Source organism: Teleopsis dalmanni, chromosome 1 (assembly GCF_002237135.1).
Source record: "Teleopsis dalmanni isolate 2A chromosome 1, ASM223713v2, whole genome shotgun sequence".
NCBI lineage: Eukaryota > Metazoa > Arthropoda > Insecta > Diptera > Diopsidae > Teleopsis > Teleopsis dalmanni.
In genome coordinates this window covers 167,182,043-167,205,743 of record NC_051846.1, presented here as the reverse complement: position 1 = coordinate 167,205,743, position 23,701 = coordinate 167,182,043, and the positions used below count along the sequence as shown (strand labels likewise).

Sequence of the window (23,701 nt, the reverse complement as noted above, 5' to 3'; positions counted from 1 at the left end):
TTTGTTCTAGATATAGACTGAAAGTATTTTCCTCAACAAGAGCTATCTTTTTAAGGTGATATTTAAAGTTTCCATGTCCAGCATTTTTAACGTTTCACTGACCATCGGTTTTGGCATCATGACTTTAGCCCGTCTGCAAGTGCTCATCTCACTTAACCTGCTAAGATTAAGTGAAATTATTCACTTATCGATATTGGTCGCAGTTATGTTGTAGGCCAATGGCTACAGTTGACCCTTGCTTTGCAAGTTCTTCTGTCTTTTCGTTTTCACATCAAGAGTAAATTTACATTGAATCCGGAAAAACTTGATTTGATCATCAAATTATCTTTTATCTAAAAACAATATAATTATTTTACTTAATTTATTTAATTTAATTTATTTAATTTAATTTATTTTTATATTTTCAGTGATTTATTTAAATGAAGTGTCAGCTCGCTTTTATATTCAGAATTTAATGACAAATTAAATGGATTTCAATTTAATGACGTTTATTTATTCGAGTTCATGAGTTGAGTTTGGCAGTGTATGTGATGGACTGCCACTGCATGGAATATTAAAAAGGTAAAAAAGGATAATATTGCATATTTTATATAAATATTTAAATGATAGCACTTATTTTATGTGCATAAAATTAATCATTTCGAGGGTGTTAACCATTTAAACCGCAAAGTTTGTTTAAAGCTACTCCAGTTTAAAGTTCCAATTTTATTGTTGCTCACTGTGATTTTAATTACGTTTTAAAAGCTTTGCTAAAACATTTGACATTTTTAACAATTTTATATATTTAAAATACTTTTTTAATATAAGTCATATGTATATAAATAAATTAATAAATTAATTTTTGAATTTTCATAAACAGTTACAGACTGGTGAGTCTGTGAATCACTTTCGTTCTACTGTAACATATATGGGCTATCTATTATACTCCTTTTTTAAGTCCAAGCCTTCAATTCAAATATTACAACCATTGTCTTGAATATGTGGATTTTGACGTTTGAAGTATTCATTTCTTTTTATTTAAAGTTTTTTTTTTATTTTGTAGTTCTAATAATAGTATAGTAAAAATATAGTAGTAATTAAATATCCAATAATTCATAAGAACTTAAAAATGCAGATAAAGTAACAAAGATTAAAAGTGTAATATTTTTCTTTTTGCATTCTTTAAATATTATTTCAATTTATATTGCCATTATGTTTGGTTGTTATTAATATATCATTAAAATTAATTATTTTTAAATTAAATAAAATTCAATTAAACATTCTTTACAAATTTTGTAATTTTAAATTTAATATAGAAACCACACATTTAAATATTCTAAGAAAAATGAATTTAAATTCGAGGTTAATCGCTTTTTTTTTGATACTATATACTTTGCTATATTGTTAGAATGATTTCACTCTAAATTGAGGCTTTTAAATTTTTAATTCATCTTTTTTTTTTTTAATAATATAAACATATAAACCCATTCTATTTTAATTATTATTTTTGCAACCACAAGTAAATGAGCTGACGATTTTCTTGATAAATAATTTTAATTTATTTTAACTTTAGATGACTGTGTAAAGCATATTAGGTTTTCTAGATTTGGTTATTGATAAGAACTGTTTTAGAATTGTGGTTGATTTAAATGAATAGATGAATATATCATTACAGTTTTAGAAATGTTAGTTGCAAATAACTTAGGTCTTTTTTTTTTAGTTTAATTTTTAATTTATCAAATTTTATATTGACTATATATTCTAATAACTACCGTATTAATGAGGAATTATAATTTCTATATATTTCTATATATAATATATAATATATATTTAAGTATAATAAATTATAACGAAAAAAATTATAATAAAATAAAAGAAACAAATTAAAATAAAATAAAAAAGAATAAAATAAAATAAAGTAATGTAAAATAAAATAAAATAAAAAAAAATAAAATAAAATAAAATATAGAACAGAAAATAAAAAAAAAATGAAATAAAATAAATAAAGTAAAAGAAAATAAAATAAATAACAAAAAAATAAAATGAAATAAAATAGAATAGAATAAAATAAAAAAATAAAATAAAATACCATAAAAGAAAATAATTTAAAATAAAATGAAATAAAAAAAAAAATAAAATATATATTTGAACAAACTAAAATAATAAAGAGTAGAGGCAATATTTTTATAGCCTCGTTATGTTCAGTTCGCGTTTGATGCTTTAAATAAAAAGTAGTTTATATATCTTAATGTGATATATGAGATGTAATATTAAATTTGATTCTTTATCTATAATTATATTCGAAATAAAATAAAATAAATTCATTTCTAAGTTCCTCGTTGTTCAATATACGTCGTTATTTTCTGATAATTGAATATGCATACCAACCAAATGGTGACTATTTTTGAAAGCTGTCAGGGAAATTGTTTTTCAGAAGTAGAAGAATAAGTGTTGTCTAGTTGCTCTATTAGTATCTAGCATTCCTGAAATGCTTGGTATGCTAATTGGAGTGTGGCTCCTTTCAATGACTAATAATGAAGTTGTAGGTCAGAGTTAGGTAAGAATTACTCTAATATTGTCCAGCACTCGCCTGAAGGCACATATATATCTGGTATATTCTAGTATATATTATTTAAAAGCAGTACCCATTTTAAAGAAATAATATATAGTGCTCTGCAGCAAGCATAACCTCTATTTTATATAAACAATAAATTTACTGTAAGATTTTACAGATCCGAATCCTTTCGATCATAAACAAAGCCAACTTGATATGAGCTGTCCTGCAATCGAATAATATTGTATTTATTTTTTTTTTTATTTAGATAAGGGACTAAAATATTACCGAGGTAAAGCATACCTGAGGTAAGAGGCGACTAAAATTCCGCTACCATTCGGCACTGTTTGAAGTGTAAATGATAGTGAGTAAGTTTTAACTTACTAGATTTTCTTAAAACCCGAATTTACGCAACAAGAATGATTATATTTTTTAATGCTAATTCGGGGTAAAGTTGCGTTTTAACACTGGGCGCTGTGACCAAAAGATCAGCATAGGTTTGATGGGTCTCACTCGTTACCAAGGAGACCCATATACCAATTATGCCAAATATATAACTTCAATTGTAACCGATGGAATAACATTGGCGCTTTATCTTGATACATGTGCTAAGAATACTGTGCTGTTGAGCCAACAAGGCATGTAATCACGTAAAAAACTCCGGATATCTGAGGTTGCTTGTAGTCATATACAATAATTATTTAATTATTTTCAGTATCAAATCATACAACTTCAAGAAAAAGGTGACTGCCACAAAAGAAAAATGTTTTATGAAATTGTATTGAATTTAAGTTTGTTTTGTTTACTTAAGCAAAAAAGATGGAAGTAAGTTGAAGTTCAGTTCAAGGAAGAATAAATAATAATATTGCAATAGTACGAGTAGCAGCAGTAAAGCTAATGTAGAATTTATATGTAAATATTTTTATATAAAATATATATTTATATATATATAATATTGTACATATATATAAGTGAAATGTATTCCAAAAACTTTTGAATTTTTCAGTTTCATTTTAATTTTTTTCAATAATTTTCATTTTCATTTTTATTTCTCTGGAGTATCACCTAAGCTTACAGTTTCATTTTCATTTTCAATTCACTACTTTTCATTGACATTCCTTTTTATTAGTTTTTTTTTTATTTTAATATCAATAAATAAAATTAAAAAACTTCACAATTGAAGTAGTAGAAGCAACCCAAACAAAAACATATAATTTTATACATGGTAAGTTACTGTTTATATAGGTTTAAGGTTTGTTTACACATACCTATAGGTCCACACGTTTACCAAAGTGTAGATACGCCCAACGCCTTAAATTGCTTTCGTTGTCAAAACAAATTATATCAATGATTCAATGATTTCTTATTGAACATTTTCTAAATCAACAGAAATTTTAAGAAAAAGCCTACAATCTTTCATTGTACATCAAAGATTCTATATGTTACAACGTTACAAAGCCATTCAAACACATAAAGGTAGGCACTTAATTTTTAGGGGAAAGTTCAAAGCATAAAATTGTGAATACAACAAAAAAAAATAAATAATAAATAAATAAATAAATAATGATTTTATTTCTAGAACAAATATAATTTGCTTTTTTAGCCCTAACTTAAATTAATTCCGGGAATTATTTGCATAGCTCCCTTACTAAAACTACGCATGTCTGTCATATTTAACTATAAAAATTATTTGAATATTTCTACTTTGCTAAAATACTCGTACTACTTGCTTGGCATCTAAACGACCTATTTGAAGTGCATATAAAATATAGGGGAATAGGGGAAATATGGTATGCTTTATGTTGCCGGAAACATAAGCAAAATTATCAACCTTTGATGTAACATAAAATTTAAAAGGTTATAAAAATGAAAATAAAATATCATTTCATGAAACGCCAACGCCTATTTTACGCAATTTATTTTGTACTTCAACTTTGAACCGTGAGTTTGGTGATTGGTTGAACGCTTTTTTGGACTTTGCTCAATATTGGCATAATTTCATTTATGCGCTTTGTAGGCGCCTAGAACCATAGAAGCTATGTTAAAAATGTCAGAAATACTAAACTACCAACAAAAACCAAACAAAAAAAAAAAATAAGTATATACGAGTAAAGGTGAATAAAAAAATGTTACTACTACATTTTTGTTACTGGTATGGTTAGGCGTTGAAACCACTACTTTCCTATTCCGAACACACACTACACGAATTTATAACCTTTCACACATTGAATGCTACTTGAAATAGAGTAGAATATAGTTTAGCAGCTCTTAAATTTGATTTTGTAGCAGGTGAAAGCGTAAAAGCCTCACAAAACCTTTTTGAAAAAATTTGTTTGCTTCCTTTTGAAGAGCAAGGCGCAGTATCCTTTTGTCAATGGTTTACTGAAATTGTTGTAAGGCTATATGAGTTAAATTATTAAACGTATTTGATGCTGAAAATAATGTGTGTAAACATTATTTTTTAACTTACGAGATACTTTAAACCACATCAGCCAAGTAGGTTAAAATATTGTACCACACACAGTCACACAGTAACACACACACCAGACCAGGCCAAGCCAGGCAGGCATTTTTAAGGAAATAAGTACAAATATTTGAATATGCCTCGAAGGGCAAGTAAATTTTGTGCAAATTCTGTGTAAATTTTGTGTAGCATAAAATCGTTTAGATACTTTATGTTTTGTAAAAAAGTGCTTAACAATGTGTAAGCCAAAAATAAATAAATAATTAAGAGGATTGCTTGGATTAAGTCTTTTTAAACTGTAAGCAAGTTTCAAAAAATTAATGCTCAGAATTAAGTGCAATTTTAAACATTAATTAATAATTTAATAAAATCATTTTCAACAATAAATATTTAATTCTTAATTAATCACCTTTATTCTGACGTATTTCCGGTGACTAGCCTTCACCGTGTCCGGGTATTGTTGTTATGGATTCATAATCATGAAAACGGATATGGGGCCCTGACAGTGACGAAGCTCCAGTTAGTAGATAACCGGAGGTTTGAACATATAAATAATGTAATTAAATATAATTCGCATAAAACTCTTCGCTTGCAATACGTGAACCTAGTGAACACATTGTTATTTGTATTTCATATGAAACATAGAGTAATAAAGTTAGGCACAGTGTGCCGAAACAGAAATTAGCCAATCAAACCAGTAGAGATATTCAAATGAAATTTTCCTAAAACTTTGTTTTTGAGATGCCCATTTATGAATCCAATTTGATCCCAATCGGCCTACCGATACTGTTTCAAATTTAAGACCACAAATGGTCCCTTTAAACATTTTCTTAGTTACCTCAAAAACTATGATACTAAAACATCAAATTTCGACTTTCTATCTGTCAAAGTTTTTGTAGTAACTAAGAGAATGTAAAATTGGATCATTTTTGCCCCTAAATTTGGAGTAGTAGTTCCGGAAGCCCGATTGAGTTCAAATTCAATTAAATAACTAATTTTGATCGGTTAATTTCTATTTTGGTGCGGCGATCCAAAGAGAATCCACTTAGGAATATTGACCCATTGTGTTACCGTATAATGAAGAGACTCAATGTTTAAAACCGCCTGGAACCTTTAGCGAAGATTAGAATATGTTTAGTAGGAGTACTTGAAGTTGATCAAGATTCTTGAAGAAGGGGCCCTAAAGTATTCAGTCGCCGTCGAACATGAGCTGAGCAAAGACAAAGCAGATGAGAGGTACTTTTATCGTCTTCCCAACAGCTACGGCAGATATAATTAAATGAGAGATTCAATCTTCTAGCATGGTTGCCTAATTTACAATGACCTGTAAGTAAACCTACTACAAGACTGTTATCTTTACGGGACATTTCAATGAGAGAACTTAATTTCCAGTAGAAAACAGTAGAATGATCTAAAAGCATATAGTATGGTTTGTTCAGTTCCTCTTAGATAATTTCACTGCTTACACAATTACTTGTTTTCGATCCGTCAGTATAAATGGTTAAACCCCTCGCTAGAAAGACACCTTCTGACAGCCATATATCTCTAGATGGAAATTATACATTGAATTTTCTTCCCAAATTGAGAATGGAGTGGATGTAGTAATTTTGTTAGAGATATTACTAAAAAGGTTAAGGACGTAGATGTGTCAATAGTCACTTGCACTCTATTGTGTGGTAACTTTGTGTTCAAGAGCAGATGATGTTTTTGTTTACTAATAATTTCCGAAATAGCAGTTAGTGCTTTAAAAATGTCAAATTAGGATTCAATGAAATTATTAGTGAAATTGTTATTTTTAATATTAACTAAAAAATTGAAAACAAGAAACAGAGTAAAATTTTGAATAAAAGTTGGCTTGATTACAGTGTACATAGCAAAAATAGAAATTGTAAACGACAGAATATAAAAATAGTGAATAGTTATGACAATGAACACACTAAGTAAAACAACAAACAAACAACACAAGTTTAATCCGATCAGTTAATATTTTACACATAACGAACTGCAATGCAGCTGCTCAATATTTGGCCCTCTACCTACTCCCTTTTTTCCTATATCATACCCATGCCTTCTGATTCAAGAGTTCTAGTTGTTAAGACTTTTCATAACAACTCTCTTCCCTCTGAATTAGTTTTTACCACTAATTCATATGCTACATTGGATAATAAAAGATAATGTGCGTTTAAAAGATATTTATGCTGAAAAACCAAGTAGTTTATAAAATGAAAATTTGATTTGCTTTAATTTTTTTTTGAAATCTAAAACATTAATTGAATTCAGAAATTTAGTTTTCATTTATTTCATTATTTATTTGGTTTCGTTTAGAAAACGAAAACCTTCCAAAATCTGCCAGTGGAACTTGATGCATATTTGTTTAATATTATTTTTACGTGAAACTGAAAAGCTGAAGCATGTCGACCCCTCCTGGAGACTCTACAGAAAACAAGCCAGTTAATGAATATGGAGCAAATATGGACCACGTGAAGTATCTTCAAATTGTGGCTGAACTGGAATTAACATTACAAAAAGATATTCGAGCCTGCGATGCAAAGTTCACATTATTCGTAGCTGCTTTGCAAAGTGCCGATCGTGAACATTTGTTAAACCCGATTCCGCCAATGTTTATGAACGCTGATAATAAATGTGATTTTGATGGGCTACTCGAAACTATCAACGCAACTCCAAAATTAAATGTTTTGCTTCGAAAAATAAAAGGACCCAGGATTTCAGAAGTCAATCCTCGATCAATCCATTTACTTCATTGGATTCTTTGGGAGAAAAGGCTACCCGAAATTCGAACCATTCATGAAAGGGAGTTGCGAGAACTTTTTAGTCTTACTCAACATTTCCAAGGCAAAGTAGATCCCACAGATATTTTTCGAATTTGTTATGACTGTAATTCAAAGGAGGAGAAAACTTTTGAGACCCGAGCATTGCAGTATGGACGCGATAGTGGCGTTTGCGGATATTCAATAGATAAATATTATTCCGTGTTGTATAATGGATTTTTAAACAACAAACAGAAGAGAGGCAATTCTGATGAATCTCTTATAATATCTCAGAATGTCTCAGTGAGTTTGCAGGAAAGTAATTTTCAATTCTGTTGGAAAGGTTCAAATCTGGGCACTGAACTGAGATGTGTTGCCATATGTCAATTCATTTGTCGCACTACATATTATCGTTTTATAAGTGAATCCAATAGTCCATGTTTGTCCATTCTGCTAGGTGATATCGTTCGTCCACGTTATCTCATGTTCTTTGCCAAACACCCAGTACCATTAACTGCTGCTACTGATGTCTCCTTGATTGACGAGTTTAGAAGTGCTACCGGCGACGGTAAAGAAGATAAATCAATTCCAAAGATATTTACCAACCTTAAACAAAACTACTTGGGCTTTGGGTTGACAGTTTGTACATTAGCTATTGGCATTTATGCATACAAGAGAAACAGTTTTGGATTCAAAAATCTATTGGATTCAAATATTAAAGGAGCATTTAATAAATGCTCGAATATTTTTTATAAATTTTCTTGAAATTCCACACTTTTATTTTATTTATTACGTTATTAATAAATTAAAATAAATTTTACTCTGCATATGTATTCTACTTATAAATAATGTATATATTGTGTCTTTTTTGTTTTAAAAGATGCATTATGTAGATTAATGTATGATAAAATCTTATGCAGAGTATGACTTTGTTTTTAAAAAAAGGTGTTCATTTTTTATTCTAATAACTTTGCTAACACGAATAATATTAAAATCTTTTAGTAATCATGCAGAAAATATAATAATAATTCATAATGACTCAAAATGATCTCATATTTACTTGAAATTGGCATTAGAGAGAATTTTTCCCATCACTGTAAGATGTGAAAAAGTCCTGACATAAATCCATTCCTATAAATCTGATTCATGTTTGATTTTAATACAGGGCAATATTTTTTTTTTTGTCTTTTTAAGAATATGCAGTTAATTTCCTTCAAAGGAATTGTTTTTTCTTTTATTCTTTGTTTCTTAAAGAGATGGTTTTACTTTCGCTTATGCAGTAAAATTGGATGAATGTTTTAATACAGAGTTTGTGCGTTCAGGCATATTCCATTATGGTTCAGGTTTATTGAACCATTGATTTAAAACTATAATACGGCCTCTCTTATAGCCTACACCAATAGACTTTTGGTATCCAATTGCCAGTATGACTACCTTCTGCTCAAAAAGTACTTGAATTTTGTAAATAAAACACAAATTTCAATCGACTCAAAACGATATTTGAGTTTCGGGAACAGGAAAAAGTCGCACGGATCCAGATGTGGCGAATATGATGCCTGAGCGATGACAGTGGTGCCGTGTTTGGTCAAACATCGCAGAAGGTATGTTGTGGCCGGGCATGTATTATTCAGAATAAATTTTGTAAAGTTTCCAGTCCATCAAAATGGGTTGTAGGAAGCGTCGATTGACTTTCCATTTACCCAAATCTTTCAGTTTCTTTTTTGATGAATCTGGCTATAGACCCTTTTTTATTTTTATTACCTTTTGGGTCATCGTTGTAAGGGTCATCGTCCTAAAGATCCTTACAACCGTCAAAGAATAAAATAAATCAATAGAAAACCTATGAGCGAGACACTCATTTATTCCCATACATCACTTTTATCCATTAAATTTTAATATTTGCTCTTCGCACTATAATGTTTGTTAAGCTAATGTGCATCATCGTCCTAAAGATCCTTACAACCGTCAAAGAATCAAATAAACCAACAGAAAACCTGTCAGTGAGACACGCATTTATTCCCATACATCACTTTTATCCATTAAATTTTAATATTTGCTCTTCGCACTATAATGTTTGTTAAACTAATGTGCATTATGTATAAATGCGTATTTACATAATTTGGAAAATAATTTATTTTATCATTATTGCATTAGTATGAATAGAACATTATATCATATACCATTTCGTATAGTCACGTGAAAAATGTTTATGGAACGAATTTCATCTAATGCTAATCTGATGTAATTTACTTTCTTAATGTAAATCTCTGAATGACTAACTCTATTTTTCCTAATAGAATTTGGTGTAAAGGCAAAAAAAAACAACACTTCTCAGCATTTCTCAACATAGCCTCCTTTCAGCTCAACTCGATTGTATCAATGGGTAGAAGCTTCTCAACCTAATTGGATATGGGGGAGTCATTCGAAGAATGAAGCAATTTCGTTATATTTAGCAAAACCAGCATGGCATGTTGCTTGATGAAACGCATGTTAGTGTCTACAATGTCTGAGACCACTTGTATGATCCACTGTCATAAGATGATCCGTTGACTTCTGATAATAAGTTTTGCAGATGATTTTATAGAAGTATAGAATGAAATTAATGTAAACCTTACAGCTGGAGAGTAGAAATTCGTATTTTTTATGATAAAAAAATATCACAACAGATAGATTATACAAATGTAAGGTGGTATAATCTAATGATGTAAGCATCTGAGTATTGAGCTGTACTGCGAAAATTAAGAGGGAGACTTCCTGTCAAATGGATCTACTACGATAAACTAGCGGACAATGTTGATGTAAATGTAAAGCCCTTTCATTCGAAACGCTAGCAAGTCGTCTCAATCGTCACAAAGCTACAATAATCTCGTTGTTTGTTAGTATAAGAAGATTAGAATTTATACGCGAAGCCAGATTTTTCGGATAAAAAGCGGTACTTTAGAATCTCTTGAAGTGCTACAATGATAGATGATTATATCAGTAAACGGATGATGCTTGGGTAGTACAGTTAGTTTCTGCAACTTGACCGAGTCAGTTGTTTTGGTTTAATTTGTTCTTCTTTTTTTAGAGTGACTTCGCTCTAGAATGTTTGAAGTCTTAACATTTATTTAAATTCAGGAATATTTGCATTTGCATACACCATAAAAAATTAGCTGATCTGAAACCGAATAAAGTCGATCCAAGTAAAGATCAGAAAATTATTTTCAAACAGCAAATAAAATATCGAGAATCATATGAGTTGGGTATACCATACATAGTTAGCCAACCCGAAATGGAATAAGGCTGATCCAAATCAATAACGGAAAATTATTTTTTTTAATGCAAATAAAAAAATTTTGTTTGTTAATTAATCAAGTTTCCTTTTGGGTTAAAAAAAAACTTTATTTATAAAATGAAAGTAAAAGCTATCTAAATCCTTCGTAGTTAATAAACTTGCATGAAAAAGCATATTTTAAAATCTCTAATTTTTTTTATGTAAATTAAAAATTTTTTTTAAATTATTTTTTTTTAAATAAATAATAGTAAAAATATTACAAAAGAAAAATCTTTGAATTTTTTTACTCTTAAGAAGTAATTAGAATTTGATTCAATAGCGATTCAGAAACTTTTTAATTGCATTTTTAACTTTCATGCATTTGTGTGCTTAATATTCTTGCACTCGAGTGTGTGCGTATTTTTATATATGAACGCGGTCCTTTATTTCGTAATGAGCGCGGAATGAGGTCCTTGGTCCTTATGAAATGTGTATGTGTATGTGTTAGTGTGCGTAAATTTGCAATATTACACAAAATTTCTGTTTACTTTGCCTTTAATTTTGTTTTTGTTGGTGCATGCACATCTCTCTCGGGTGGCAGTGGTAGTGCCTGGGCTGTTATAAATTTTGCGGTTTTTCAATTGTGCTTCCGAGTACAAAAGAAAGTTGAAGGATTCCGAAGTGAAAATGGTGGCAACTGGTAATAATATTGAATTTAATTTAAAAATGTACTTTTCGGTTTTTTTTTAAATCGTACAATAAAAAAAAGTCGTATTTAATTTAATAAAAATATTAAAATTTCCATAAAAACGAAAAAGAAAGTAATATTTGATTGGGCTCAAGGATATTAATTTAAATAATTTTTGTTTTCAGATTTTAATTATGTGTTGATGTCTTTTAAATTATTGATTATTTTAATTTAAATGGTAATTTCATAGTTTTTCTAAATATATTTTAAGTACAAGTACACATACAATACAACAGAATTAAATAAATCAAGTTTAAAGGTTCACGAGTACTCATGCACTTTGGTTTAAGATTAACAATAAATTTTAAGCAAAAATATTTGTCTTGTACGCATAATGTTTTTAACACAAAATGATAAGATCAATCAAATATATTAAAATAATATTTAATAGTAAAATCAAAATAAGGCCTTTTCTTTTGTAAGCATATCACAAAAGAACAGCCACTGATTTTAAAAATAATATATAAAACAACAACACAGCTGGGTTATTTAGTCCAACCTTTTTGAGACCGCAATCAGCAATCAAAATTCATCTATTATGAACGACTTTTGGAAGTACCTACGAAATTTCCAGTTAACTGTCAACGAATGATTTCGTTTATTCTTCATATTTCGTGTCGTCATTATTTATGGTTATGACTATGATGACATCTTATGCAGACAGTCAAATCTCAATCATCAATTCAGTACGATTATTAACTACTCTTTTTATACAATGATTTTTAGCACTGTATTCAAGTAAAGGTAGTAAATGAAATTAAAGGTAGTAAATTAAAGTGGTTATCAAGTCCGAAATTAGTATGTCGGTCGTTTGATTGTAATGATGAAGTGATTATTCAGTCCGAAATTGGTTTGTCGCTTGTTTGATAAAAATGGGAAATTAATAATCACTTTCCGTCCGAAATAACTCCTTTGAAATAGCGTAGCTGTAAGATTGTGTTATTGCGATACCTTAAAGAACGGTATTCATTTATAGAAAGTATGTAGTTTTCTAGTAATATAAAAGTTTGTTGGATTCGAAGATACTTACAAATTGTAAGACATGATGTTCAATGTAAATTAATTGTAATAAAGTAAATTTGTAATAAATATTGTGGACTTGCGATAGTCACTAACAACTGGTCACTGGATAAATTGGATGAGATCAAGGAGAGCTTGAATGATTTATGAATCTATCCAAAATCTTCTCAAACTCAGATATTTAAATTCTCACAGAGTTACTAAAAGGATTTGTCAGATTGCGTTAACATTTCAACAATTTTGGCCTCTCAGACACTAGTATCTGTCGCTTTTCTGAAACTAATGTTGAAAAGCTTGAACATATTTTTGTTGATTGCGTAGAATTGAGCAACAGCAGACTTCTCCAACATGCTGTCCCCAATAATGTATGCTATCAACGGAAACCATTTATGAAGTTAATGTTCATTAAAAGCCTAAGTATGGGTTAAAACAATAATCGTAAGTACAATTAACGACTTGAGTTGCAGTGCCTAGTATTATTTTCTTTAAAAATATTATACATATGCCTCTTTCCAAAAGATATTATTGGTTATAATATTATATCGCTTCTTCTTTGCATTTTGTATTTATAGTATGTTCTTTTAATGATGGAACATACTACAAAATTGGATTTAATGTTAAATTTTTTTTGAATCTGTTAGCTGGTATTTTGACTTCTGTTTATTTAAATATGTAAAATGAACAAAGTTCAGCATTGACTGCATTAATGAATGAATAGAAAGCTTTAATTTTAACACTGATATATATTAATGTTGGTTTAGTGATGGATTTCATATTCAACATTAGAGCAAATTATTTTAGAAAATCTAAATCTAAGATCTAACAGATTGAAACCATTAAATATTATCATAGTTTAAAATATTTAAAAGCAATTTGCGAACATAAATATAAAAGATAAATACATTTTTTATATAAAATTCATAGCATAAACACATTCTGATAGAAAAACAATTAAGTATTTTAGTCCATGCATTAAGAAAGTAGAAATCTAATACACAAAATATGTGTGTCATGACACACAATTACACATGAAAATACACAAATAATTGTGTAAATGTTTGTATAAGAATAAACTTATAGCGGTCAAGCTCATCGGCTCATAGATTAAGAAATGTGCAAGAATTTTTGGCTAAAATGTTTTGAAAAGAAATTTCAGAACGGACGGATGAATGGAGCGTCAGACAGTCGTCTATAATTTTTGCACCGCACTCAATTTCTGGGCCATAGAACTTTATTTACTGCTTGTTGCACTAGAAATCGTTGGGACTTTTGTTCCGTGCAATTTACACGTTTGCTTAAATTTACCGTGCACTGCTGGAACTGCTTTTAGATGGCACATGTGAAAATTTAAAAATTATAAAAATTTAGCACAAATTGTTAATTGTAAAATAAATGCTTTACTCTTGGCTTCCATCCAAACATTAAAGTTCAAGTTAAGAGCTGTCATTTAAATTTGCAATGAACGCATATATATGCACATGTAAACAATTTACACACTTATTGCTTTGGATTTCATTCCTATATAAATTGTTTAAAAATTTTATTTGGTAATAAAATGAATTTTTATTTATTATCTGCAAATGTATATATTTTAGTTTAAATTTCTATAGAAACGTACTGTGAAAAAGATATTTTCACAATTAAATTACAGCAATTTGCCATTTTTATATATTTAAATGTGCTTTAAAATATAGTAGCATCAACAACATTAAGTGCATTTTATTAATATACATTTATTTTATGTACATATACAGAATTCCTTTAAAGAAATTGAAATTTTTAATTTTCTAAATAATTTTAGAATAACTAAAATATAATAAATAGTTGATTGTTTCATATATTTTATTAGAAAATGTATGAATCTGGAATTTTTCTATTTTAAAAAGAAAAACTATAATAATTATTTAAAAGTTAGAAATGAAATAACAACAACAAAAATTTTAGTTAATTTATTGACATTTGACTGACCACACAACGTTGCAGCGAGTATTGCCAATTACTCATCATCAGTAGTCTTAGGTTGTTTGTTATCTACTCCTTAAGTAATAGACGTTTTTTGTTATGTTGGTACACCCTTTCTTTCTAGTCTCACATATAATGTGAGCATATTTTGAAGGAGATAAAATAAATTTTGAATAAAATTTAAATTTGTGTTTTATTTACAAAATCCGAGTACTTTTTGAGCAGAAGGTATTCGAAATTTTTCTGAAATTAGTTTATAGTTCGTATATAATTTGTTTGAAGTGCAAGTGCTAGGCAGCAAAATAATAATTATATTCTTATACTTCTATTCACTACACTAGTGTCGATAAAATTCTGCACACTTATATTAGATGGAACCCGATTAAATGGGACAGAAATGATTTTATTGAAAAAAATAATTGTATACTACGAGGGCGGTTTGATAAGTCAGTGACTTTTTGAATTTCAGTTAATCCAGTGCAGTTAATCCAAATGCGACAGTGCTGCCGTCAGCTGTATTCTACCAGTGGGCAACCTTTTAATTTTGAGCAAGCAACGTCGTTCAGTTGGTGTTTGATAGCTGTTCAAAGCAGAAAACCTCGTGAATTTTTACGAAAATGGAAAAAAGTGAATTTCGTGTGCTGCATTTGGGCATTACGATCCCAAATCCAGAAATTGGGATACGAACTGCGACTATTTTCTGTTTCAACACCTAAAGAAATGGCTCAGCGGTAAGAGATTTGAATCGAATGAAGAAGTCATTATCGAAACAAACGCGTATTTTGAGAGCTTTCAGAAAACCTATTATTTAGAGGGAATAAGAAAATTAGAAAAACGCTGGACTAAGTGTATCGAGCTAAAAGGTGATTATGTAGAAAAATAAAATGTTTATTTGCCGAAAAAAATTTGTTTTATTCAAAAAATCACTGACTTATCAAACCTCGTATTACTATTTGTATATGATTTTCGGCTTGTGTGTGGCGCTGCTGGTTTGAATGAAACGTGATCTCGAAGTGCAGTTTTTAATCAGCTGATACTATATATGAACAATAACTCGACGAATGTTATATTTTCGCCTTTAACAATATAAATTTTGTTTAAGAAGATATTGCTACACACTGATTTAGAGAAATCACACGATTATGTATTTTATATAGTATCATTACTTTACCTGGTCATCGATTGTTTTCTCCCTAGTTTTTGTTCTCAAAGTTGTTTCACATTAAAGCTGTTTAATTAAGTAATAAAAAAGTCATCAATCAGGCTCTGCATGACTGAATGTTATCATTGTGGATTCTTTAATAACGATAGCATTCTAACTAGTAGAATTTTTGAAAAAATATAAGCCGATAAACCACACTAAAGTATATTCATGTTGCAGCGATAAAATTTTTAAATTTGTTGTCATTAAAATGAGTGCTGTCAAGTTACGACTATATATTCGATTAGTCAATATACGAGCAATTTTATATGTATTATTTTATACATTTTATTCATATATTTTATAGTAAATGTGCTGAGAGTATTTGCATTTCATCAATATCCTTCCAATTAATAAAATATTTTACTGTTTGCATAAAATCATTAAAAAATATTTACTGTTGGATTTTTTGCCGAAAAAAATTCATAAATTTCATAACTTGTTATTGATTGCAACAGAAGTGATTACCTTTAATTGGTGTGCAGTACACAAAAAAATTGAATAAACTATACATTCAAAGGATATACAATGCCTTTCAATGAAAAATTTATATAAATTTTATAAACGTTGGAAACTAATAACTAAAAATTTTTTATTATTAAATATACAGATTTTACGAAGCAAAAAATCGTTAACAATTTTCATGTTAATTTTGCTTATGTCCTTAATTAAAGTTTATATGTTTTTTAAATAATGTTTTATCATAAATAAAAAAATAAGCACTCAAACAATTATTAGTGTCCAAGGTGATTGGAAACGTTATTAAATTATTAACGAAATACCAAAATGAGATAAAAAATTTCTATAAAAAAATGTTTTGTATATAACAATTATTGAAATTGACAATAATTAACAAAAGTTACAAAATAATATTAAAAATTTAAATACTAATAAAATATTTAATCAATTAAATAAAAATGCTATTAAATATGTGGCAATTACAAACTGAAAATTAAAATAGAATTTATAGTAAAAATAGTTTTGTTGAAATGTTACTCATACGCAGTGTAGTACATTGAAGTTTTAGCTTAAAAATGTTTAAAATTACTTTGCTAAAGTAATAAAAACTCAACTTCATGAAAAATGCATTAATGATATTCGTGAATGAATAAATTTATGATAACGAAAAATATAGCACGAAATGCTATGAAATTTTTGAACTGCAGTTTTAATGAATTGCAAACATTGTAATTCAAATGTGCATTCATTTATACGCAGCTCTCTAGGATTAATTACGAAATTTCTCCTGAGAATTTATTGATGTGGTAAAATATCATGATTGCCATTAAAAATCAGAAAATTGGTTTTTTTTAGTTTTAATTTTCATTGAAATCAAAATGAAGTTTTGTCGTGGATTTCAAATAAATATTTATATTCCTGGCAGATCGAAAATACAAACAAAGTACGTGGATTTAAAATTTTTATATAATATAAATGTTATTTTTTCTTATTTCTGTATGCCGTAATTCAGCAAGGATATGATAATATTAATAAAGTTTTTTTTTTAACAAATATATATATGCTTTTATATATATATATGAGTATAACCAAAAGAAAGTTGTTAAAATTTTATGTACACTTTTCGTGAAATACAAAAATGAAATCAAAATAAATTTTTTATTTCATATATAAAAAACGGAAAAGTGTAAATAAATATCATATCATAATATTTATTAAATATATGACTTAGAACAATTTTACTAACACCATTGGAAGGCTGCATAGAATTCAATAAAATTAAACAAACTATAATATGACATTGTCATATATTATACTTAAATGTAATATGAATGTAATAGAAATACTATAGTTCAGTATAATACAAAACTGTTTCATGAGTAAGTTAGCAAACTACCATCTACTTGACAATAGAAGAACGAAAACTTTGACCAATTTGTAATATTTCATAGACAATATTATTTATATTAATAAATAATTACAAAAATTGAAATACAATTAAATATTTAACACAAATTTATGAGTGCAATTTTTTATTTTTTAATATTTTAAACATATTTAATCTTTTTGTGTTAAATTAACGACCTATTAATCTTTTATTTATCATTATTAGAAGCTCTGACGTGAAATCGCCCTGCAGCCGGTACTCAGGCCAGAAGAGTCCAATTGCATCAATTGCGTTGTTGATCGCACAAAGCCCTTTAAAGCTTTGTGAACAAAGTCTAGAACTGAATCTCGAGAAAAGCTCTTAATCTGCTCTGGTGACAGAAATTCTATATGAAACAAGTTTATTCTGTGCGTTATTAAAGTTGGACAGTCACAAAGAATATGCATAGTAGTTTCCTCATCTTCAAGGCATAATCTGCATTTCTACAATATGTAGATAATTGTAGTTTAATAATGACCTGTAATGAAACCCGTTATCAGTACGATTTTATCAGTGGTTTGCGTTATTTAAGTTCTGAGAAATTTTCCCAGTACTCCAGCCGTATATGATTTTCCCTCTTCTTGATAATTTGTTTTGTACCAACCCAGTTTAACCAATAAAATGGTTGAGGGCCTATGTCAGCAGTTTTTGATGCAGTTCTAGCTAGCTCATTAGCTTGTTCATTTTCCAAAACTCCCCTGTGACCCGAAACGGCCTAAGTTCAGTAATAATAAAAAACGTACTTTCATAACAATCCATTTGAAGTTGACGTGTCTGTACGTTTTTTATTTAGGAAAAAAAGTTGATTTATTTGTTTCTAAAAGACGGTTTTCATAGTTCACCTGGTTATCTCTTTTCATTAATAACTACAGCTAGAATAGCCACTTTTTTATAGCCAGTTTTTTAGACAAATTTGTTAGAAAAATTGGTGAAAAAAGACCCGGTGTATAGAAGACTTATTTTCTCTGTAGATAATGAATCTGTTTACACAATACGAAAAATCAATAAATAACTTGAACTAGCTCCTTCTAAGTTCCAGTTTTCTTATTCTTTTGTGGAAAACTGTTTTTATCAAATGCCAATACTTTCAAATGCCATTAAATTAAAGATTTAGAGCTCCAAACCACATCGTTCCATGCAACGATCCCAATATGTATTGGCATACGAAATTCGGACAAACAACGAAAATGTTGTTAAAAATTTTTATTAATTAAGAATAAACTACGTAACTTAAAAAATATAGTAATCGTGTCAATATATATAATTTTTTCAATCATTTGAAATAAATTCAAAGTTTGAATTTTATTTTGTGTCTGTATATTCATATATTGGGGATGATAAAAATTTGGTTTGATACTTGAGAACAAATTCATCTGAAAATTCTAAAGCCTGAAGTATTTGTTTGCGAATTGAAACTTTATTTTATTTTGTACAAAAAATTTAAAATTTTTTTTCTTTCTCTACCGCTCCTATGGAAGACTCCACAGTGTCACTCTATAAATGTTCAGTTGTGGAACATGAAATTATGACTGAGTTATTCGAAGAACTGGATTCTGACATTATTGCATGTGACTTCAAATTTACCATTTTTGTTGCTGCGGCGGTAAGCTCAGATCGAGGAATATTGCTAAAACCTATGCCGCCAATGTATATCAACAATGATCGTACATTTAATTTTGATGGACTGCTTGAAGTAATTAAAGTAACTCCTAAATTTCGTGATTTGCATTATTACTTAAAAACAGAACAATTCTTGCAATGTAGTATAGACGTTATAATATTACTGCACTGGCTTTTGGTGTTAGATTCTACACCGAGTATCCGATACCTGAATGAATCTGATTTTGAAGATTTTTTAAGTAATACTGAGGGCACAATAGCTCCAACTAACGTCTTCGAAATTTGTTATGACTCTGAATCAGAAATTGAAAGAACTTTTCAGAATCGAGGTGAACAATATGGTTTCCAATTTGGGTTTTATGGATTTGATGGACCCGAGCAGTGTTTTTCGGTCTTATGTAGTGGATCTTTAAACCCGATGAATTCAAATAACAATGCTGCTTCCATATATCTAACTATGAATGTCATTCCATGTTTAAACCGAAGCAGTTATAAGCCTTGTTGGCCACAATCAATTTGTGGAACTATGCTGAAATGTGTTGCTATATGTCAATACATAAGTCGTCCTGAATATGTCCAGCATCTAAATGACGACAATGATGTGCTCATTCAACTAAGTGAAGTTGTTCGTCCACGTTACCTGATTTTCTTTGCCGCAAATCCAGCACGATTACCAGTTGCTTCAGATACTTTTTTTGAGGACGATTCCAGAGCCGCCGCTGATATAAGCCAAGAGATTGAAGATGAACCAGTTCCGAAGATATCTAGCAACAGTGGACGAAGGTATATGGTTTTTGGTTTCTCAGCTGTTACTTTAGCTGCTAGTCTCTACGTGTTTAAGAACAACAGTCTTGGATTAAAGGATCTTTTGGACTACAATATAAAGGATATATTTAATAGATTCTCTAATATATTTGATAAATTTTTAACAAAAATTCTCTAATGAAAATAAGTATTTAAGGAATAAATTAAAACAAGTTTTAGTTTTCATACGTATTCTACTTCTACATTATGTGCATAATGTATCAATGTTCGTCTTTTAAAGATATATTATGTATACTAATGTATTTTTCTTATGCATTATGAGGGTGAAGTACTTATATTCTTTTTCATGATGCATTATGAGCACTAATGTGTTGTGGAATCGAATGCAGATTAAAACTTAGTTTTAAAAAAAAACTCGATTTTTGTTTTTGCTATTGTTTGCATAAAGTATTTAAATTGTAATATGTACAAATATTTTAAAAAATTTATAATTAATCACGCAATGTTAAAGAAAAAATACGAACATACGAATCTAAATTTTATCGTGAGTTAGAATTAAAGTATCCAGTTAGTATTGTCATAATTTATACTTATTTTATGAATCCCGAGAGCAAAATCTTTTATTTTCCTATAGTAGCTTTTTATGGAACATCATGTACAAAAGATTTGCAAAAGTTATTTTGAGGATTATACATTATGTTTTGTTCTCTAAAGAGGCAAGAGGTCGATCATCATCATTAGCATATGCATTTATTCATAGCATATATAACATAAAATGTTACATGATTTAAAGGCCCCTCTAAGGAAATAAAAGTATAAATGTTATTTTTTTTTTCTATTAAATAAAAAATATTATATTTATTAGTTGAAGGCTCATTATCAGTTAGGAAACTAGATTACATTTTCTTTTCAATGATTGTTGCCGCAGTTGTGAGGAGAACAAAAAAACTGTTTTGGGACTCCCCAGTGCATACCCAACGTAAAATAAAGATACTAGAAAATTACTTTTTAGAAGACAACAATAAGCTGTAAGACCTCTTCTTGTAAAGCATTTCAGATTTTGGATGCTTTATATCACCCTTGAGTTATGTACGATAATACAATTGTGTCGGTGGATAATGACATTTCTTTAAGATTCTCAATTTGCAACATATACGAGACATTTTATGTGAAAATAAGAAAATAGTTTTTATAGTTTGTTTCAGTTAGAGCTATAGCATAATCCTAATCTAATCGAAAACGAATAGTTGTAAAAAATATTTAAGGAACCTTTGTAGTAGTTAAGAGACTATTCAGACCTTCTTAAGTTTAGACCACTCTTACTTTTAACATATTGTACATCTTGTCGAAATTGTTAAATAGAGACAAGCTGGAATTACTCACCGGAAAAGCTTGTAATTTTGGTAATACACTGATGTTTTATACTTATATTCTTTTATTCTGCTACTTAACATTTATAGTATGGTATCATCATAGCCAACATATGGTTATGATTTTAATTAACATACTGATTAAATAACTTACTTACTGACTTATTTAAATACTAAGAAAAACATAACAAAATCAGCAAAATTTCAATAAATTTATCAAATTTTTATTGTTGCTTCTTCATTACTGTTCAAACCCTTCTAGTTTCTTTTCGTTATCAGATGCGTCATATTTGACAAAAGTAATCAACTTTACATAATAATCTATTTAAAGAGCTATTATCTCTCACTAATTAAAGAAAAAAATTTTAGTAAATACAGTAAAACAGACTATATTTTTAATCATAAACTAAACTTTTGCTAATGCCAACACACAAAGTAACTAAAACTTTTCAAAATGTATGATTATAGAAATATAATATTTTGTGCAAAGAAAAAATCATAAAAGTTTTCTAATCTAACACTTTGCCTATCAAAGAAAAAGGATTTTCGGACGTGAGGTTAAGCTTACAAGGATGTATAAACACAACAAAAAAACAAAAAAAAGTATTGGAAAAAGGTTGCAAATGATAAATTTTGTTTTATTGTACATTTTGTTTGTTGTGTTTAACATAAACTAAAATTCCGTATAATGATTTATGACTAATAATCATAAATATATATGTGTATATAAAAGATATATATGTACATATATGATAACATACACAATGGAACCATTTCTGTTGTTAAAAGCATACAAACCCTGATATGCTGACAGCAGAAAAATATGGAGCAACCAACTATTCTCAGTCGTAGATGTTTGCTGCCACGTCAGAAACACAAAATTTATTTCTTAAGTATTCCGACTGAAAAAGCCAAAAGTTTAGGAAAACATGTAAAATTTAAGAGTAAATAGATTAGATTATGTTTTATAATGATTTATATAAATATAATTGCTTGTTTAGCTTAATATGTAAATAATGAAGCCATTCTACTGCTGTCACTTCTAGGTTGTTTCACATTAAAAATGAACGATATAAGGATGCGTTATATGGAAAATACTAGTAGTTGGTTGGAATGGTTAAAAAAAGGTACAGGTATAAAATTATAAATAAAATTTAAGGAGAATATTATAAATATTATTTAGTAGGTTTTTAGTATTGAAACATATAAAAACATTAAATTTTTTTATAGTAAGTTGAAGCTTCTATAAGAAACTGTTATTATTGCACAACCAAAATTTTGACCATTGTTACACAAAAAGTACTTCCTATGCTCTATAGCACTATACTATAAATGATAATGATTCTAGTATAGTTAAAGTTTAGTGTGGAGCAGGGATAAGCCCCCAGCCACAAAAGAGTAAAAGTACGCAATAGCACTAAAGCAAATCACAACAACAACAACAACAACAACAACAACAACTATACAATGTTGCCGGAAATAGCTGATCAATAGAGTAATGAAATACATCATAAAATAATATCAACAAAAGTATGCTCAAAAATAACAAATGCAGGCAGATAAAAGAAGGAAATATGGTAGAAGAAGAAATTTCAGAAAATTTACCTTCTATACATCGCTGGCCCCAACTGGGATTCTATATAATGTAGAAATGAAGAAAATATCACAGAAAGATATTGCAGCACTAAGTGTGTTTGTAAGATCTTTTATATTTGTAAGAGATCTTTTGCCTTCCACGTGTTGACAATGACTATAGCATATGAATGGACCACAAAACATCATTCAACGAATTAACATCCAGTGGCTTTATTGGCTTGGTCATGTCGTCTGAATGGATGACGATGCTCCAGGGGAAAAAAATTTTCAAAACGACAGTTGGAGGAAAAACAAGACAAAAACTCTATGTCCAATGGTATGTTGAAGTTGAAATCCACTAATAGCGCTTGAAGTGAAAACGGTGCGTAGACCTAGAGTAGAGAAAGATTGGGAAAGGAGCACGTTGGCAGATCAAAATTAAATAATGGATTGTAAGTAAGTATTTTAGATTTATAGACTTATAAAACAAGCAGTACTGTATATTATTAACATTTAAGATATTTTAGTTTCAACTGC

The 23,701-nt window shown here is 28.7% G+C and overlaps 1 protein-coding gene and 1 long non-coding RNA gene across 2 annotated transcripts; both read left to right on the top strand.

Annotated features, from left to right (window-relative positions):
• The first annotated feature begins 415 nt into the window (after positions 1–415).
• On the top strand, positions 416–22,952 carry LOC119669997. Its single transcript, XR_005251663.1, has 3 exons — positions 416–561; positions 22,636–22,716; positions 22,820–22,952. It is a non-coding gene; the product is annotated as an uncharacterized LOC119669997 (long non-coding RNA).
• On the top strand, positions 19,137–20,620 carry LOC119669994 (protein mono-ADP-ribosyltransferase Parp16-like). Its single transcript, XM_038080070.1, has one exon. The coding sequence runs from the start codon at positions 19,306–19,308 to the stop codon at positions 20,395–20,397; it is 1,092 nt and encodes a 363-aa protein (XP_037935998.1). The 5' UTR covers positions 19,137–19,305; the 3' UTR covers positions 20,398–20,620.
• Positions 22,953–23,701: the final 749 nt, after the last annotated feature.

Excerpts from the sequence above, each read along its gene's own strand:
- LOC119669994 (XM_038080070.1), top strand. The coding sequence starts at position 19,306 with ATGGAAGACTCCACAGTGTCACTCTATAAATGTTCAGTTGTGGAACAT.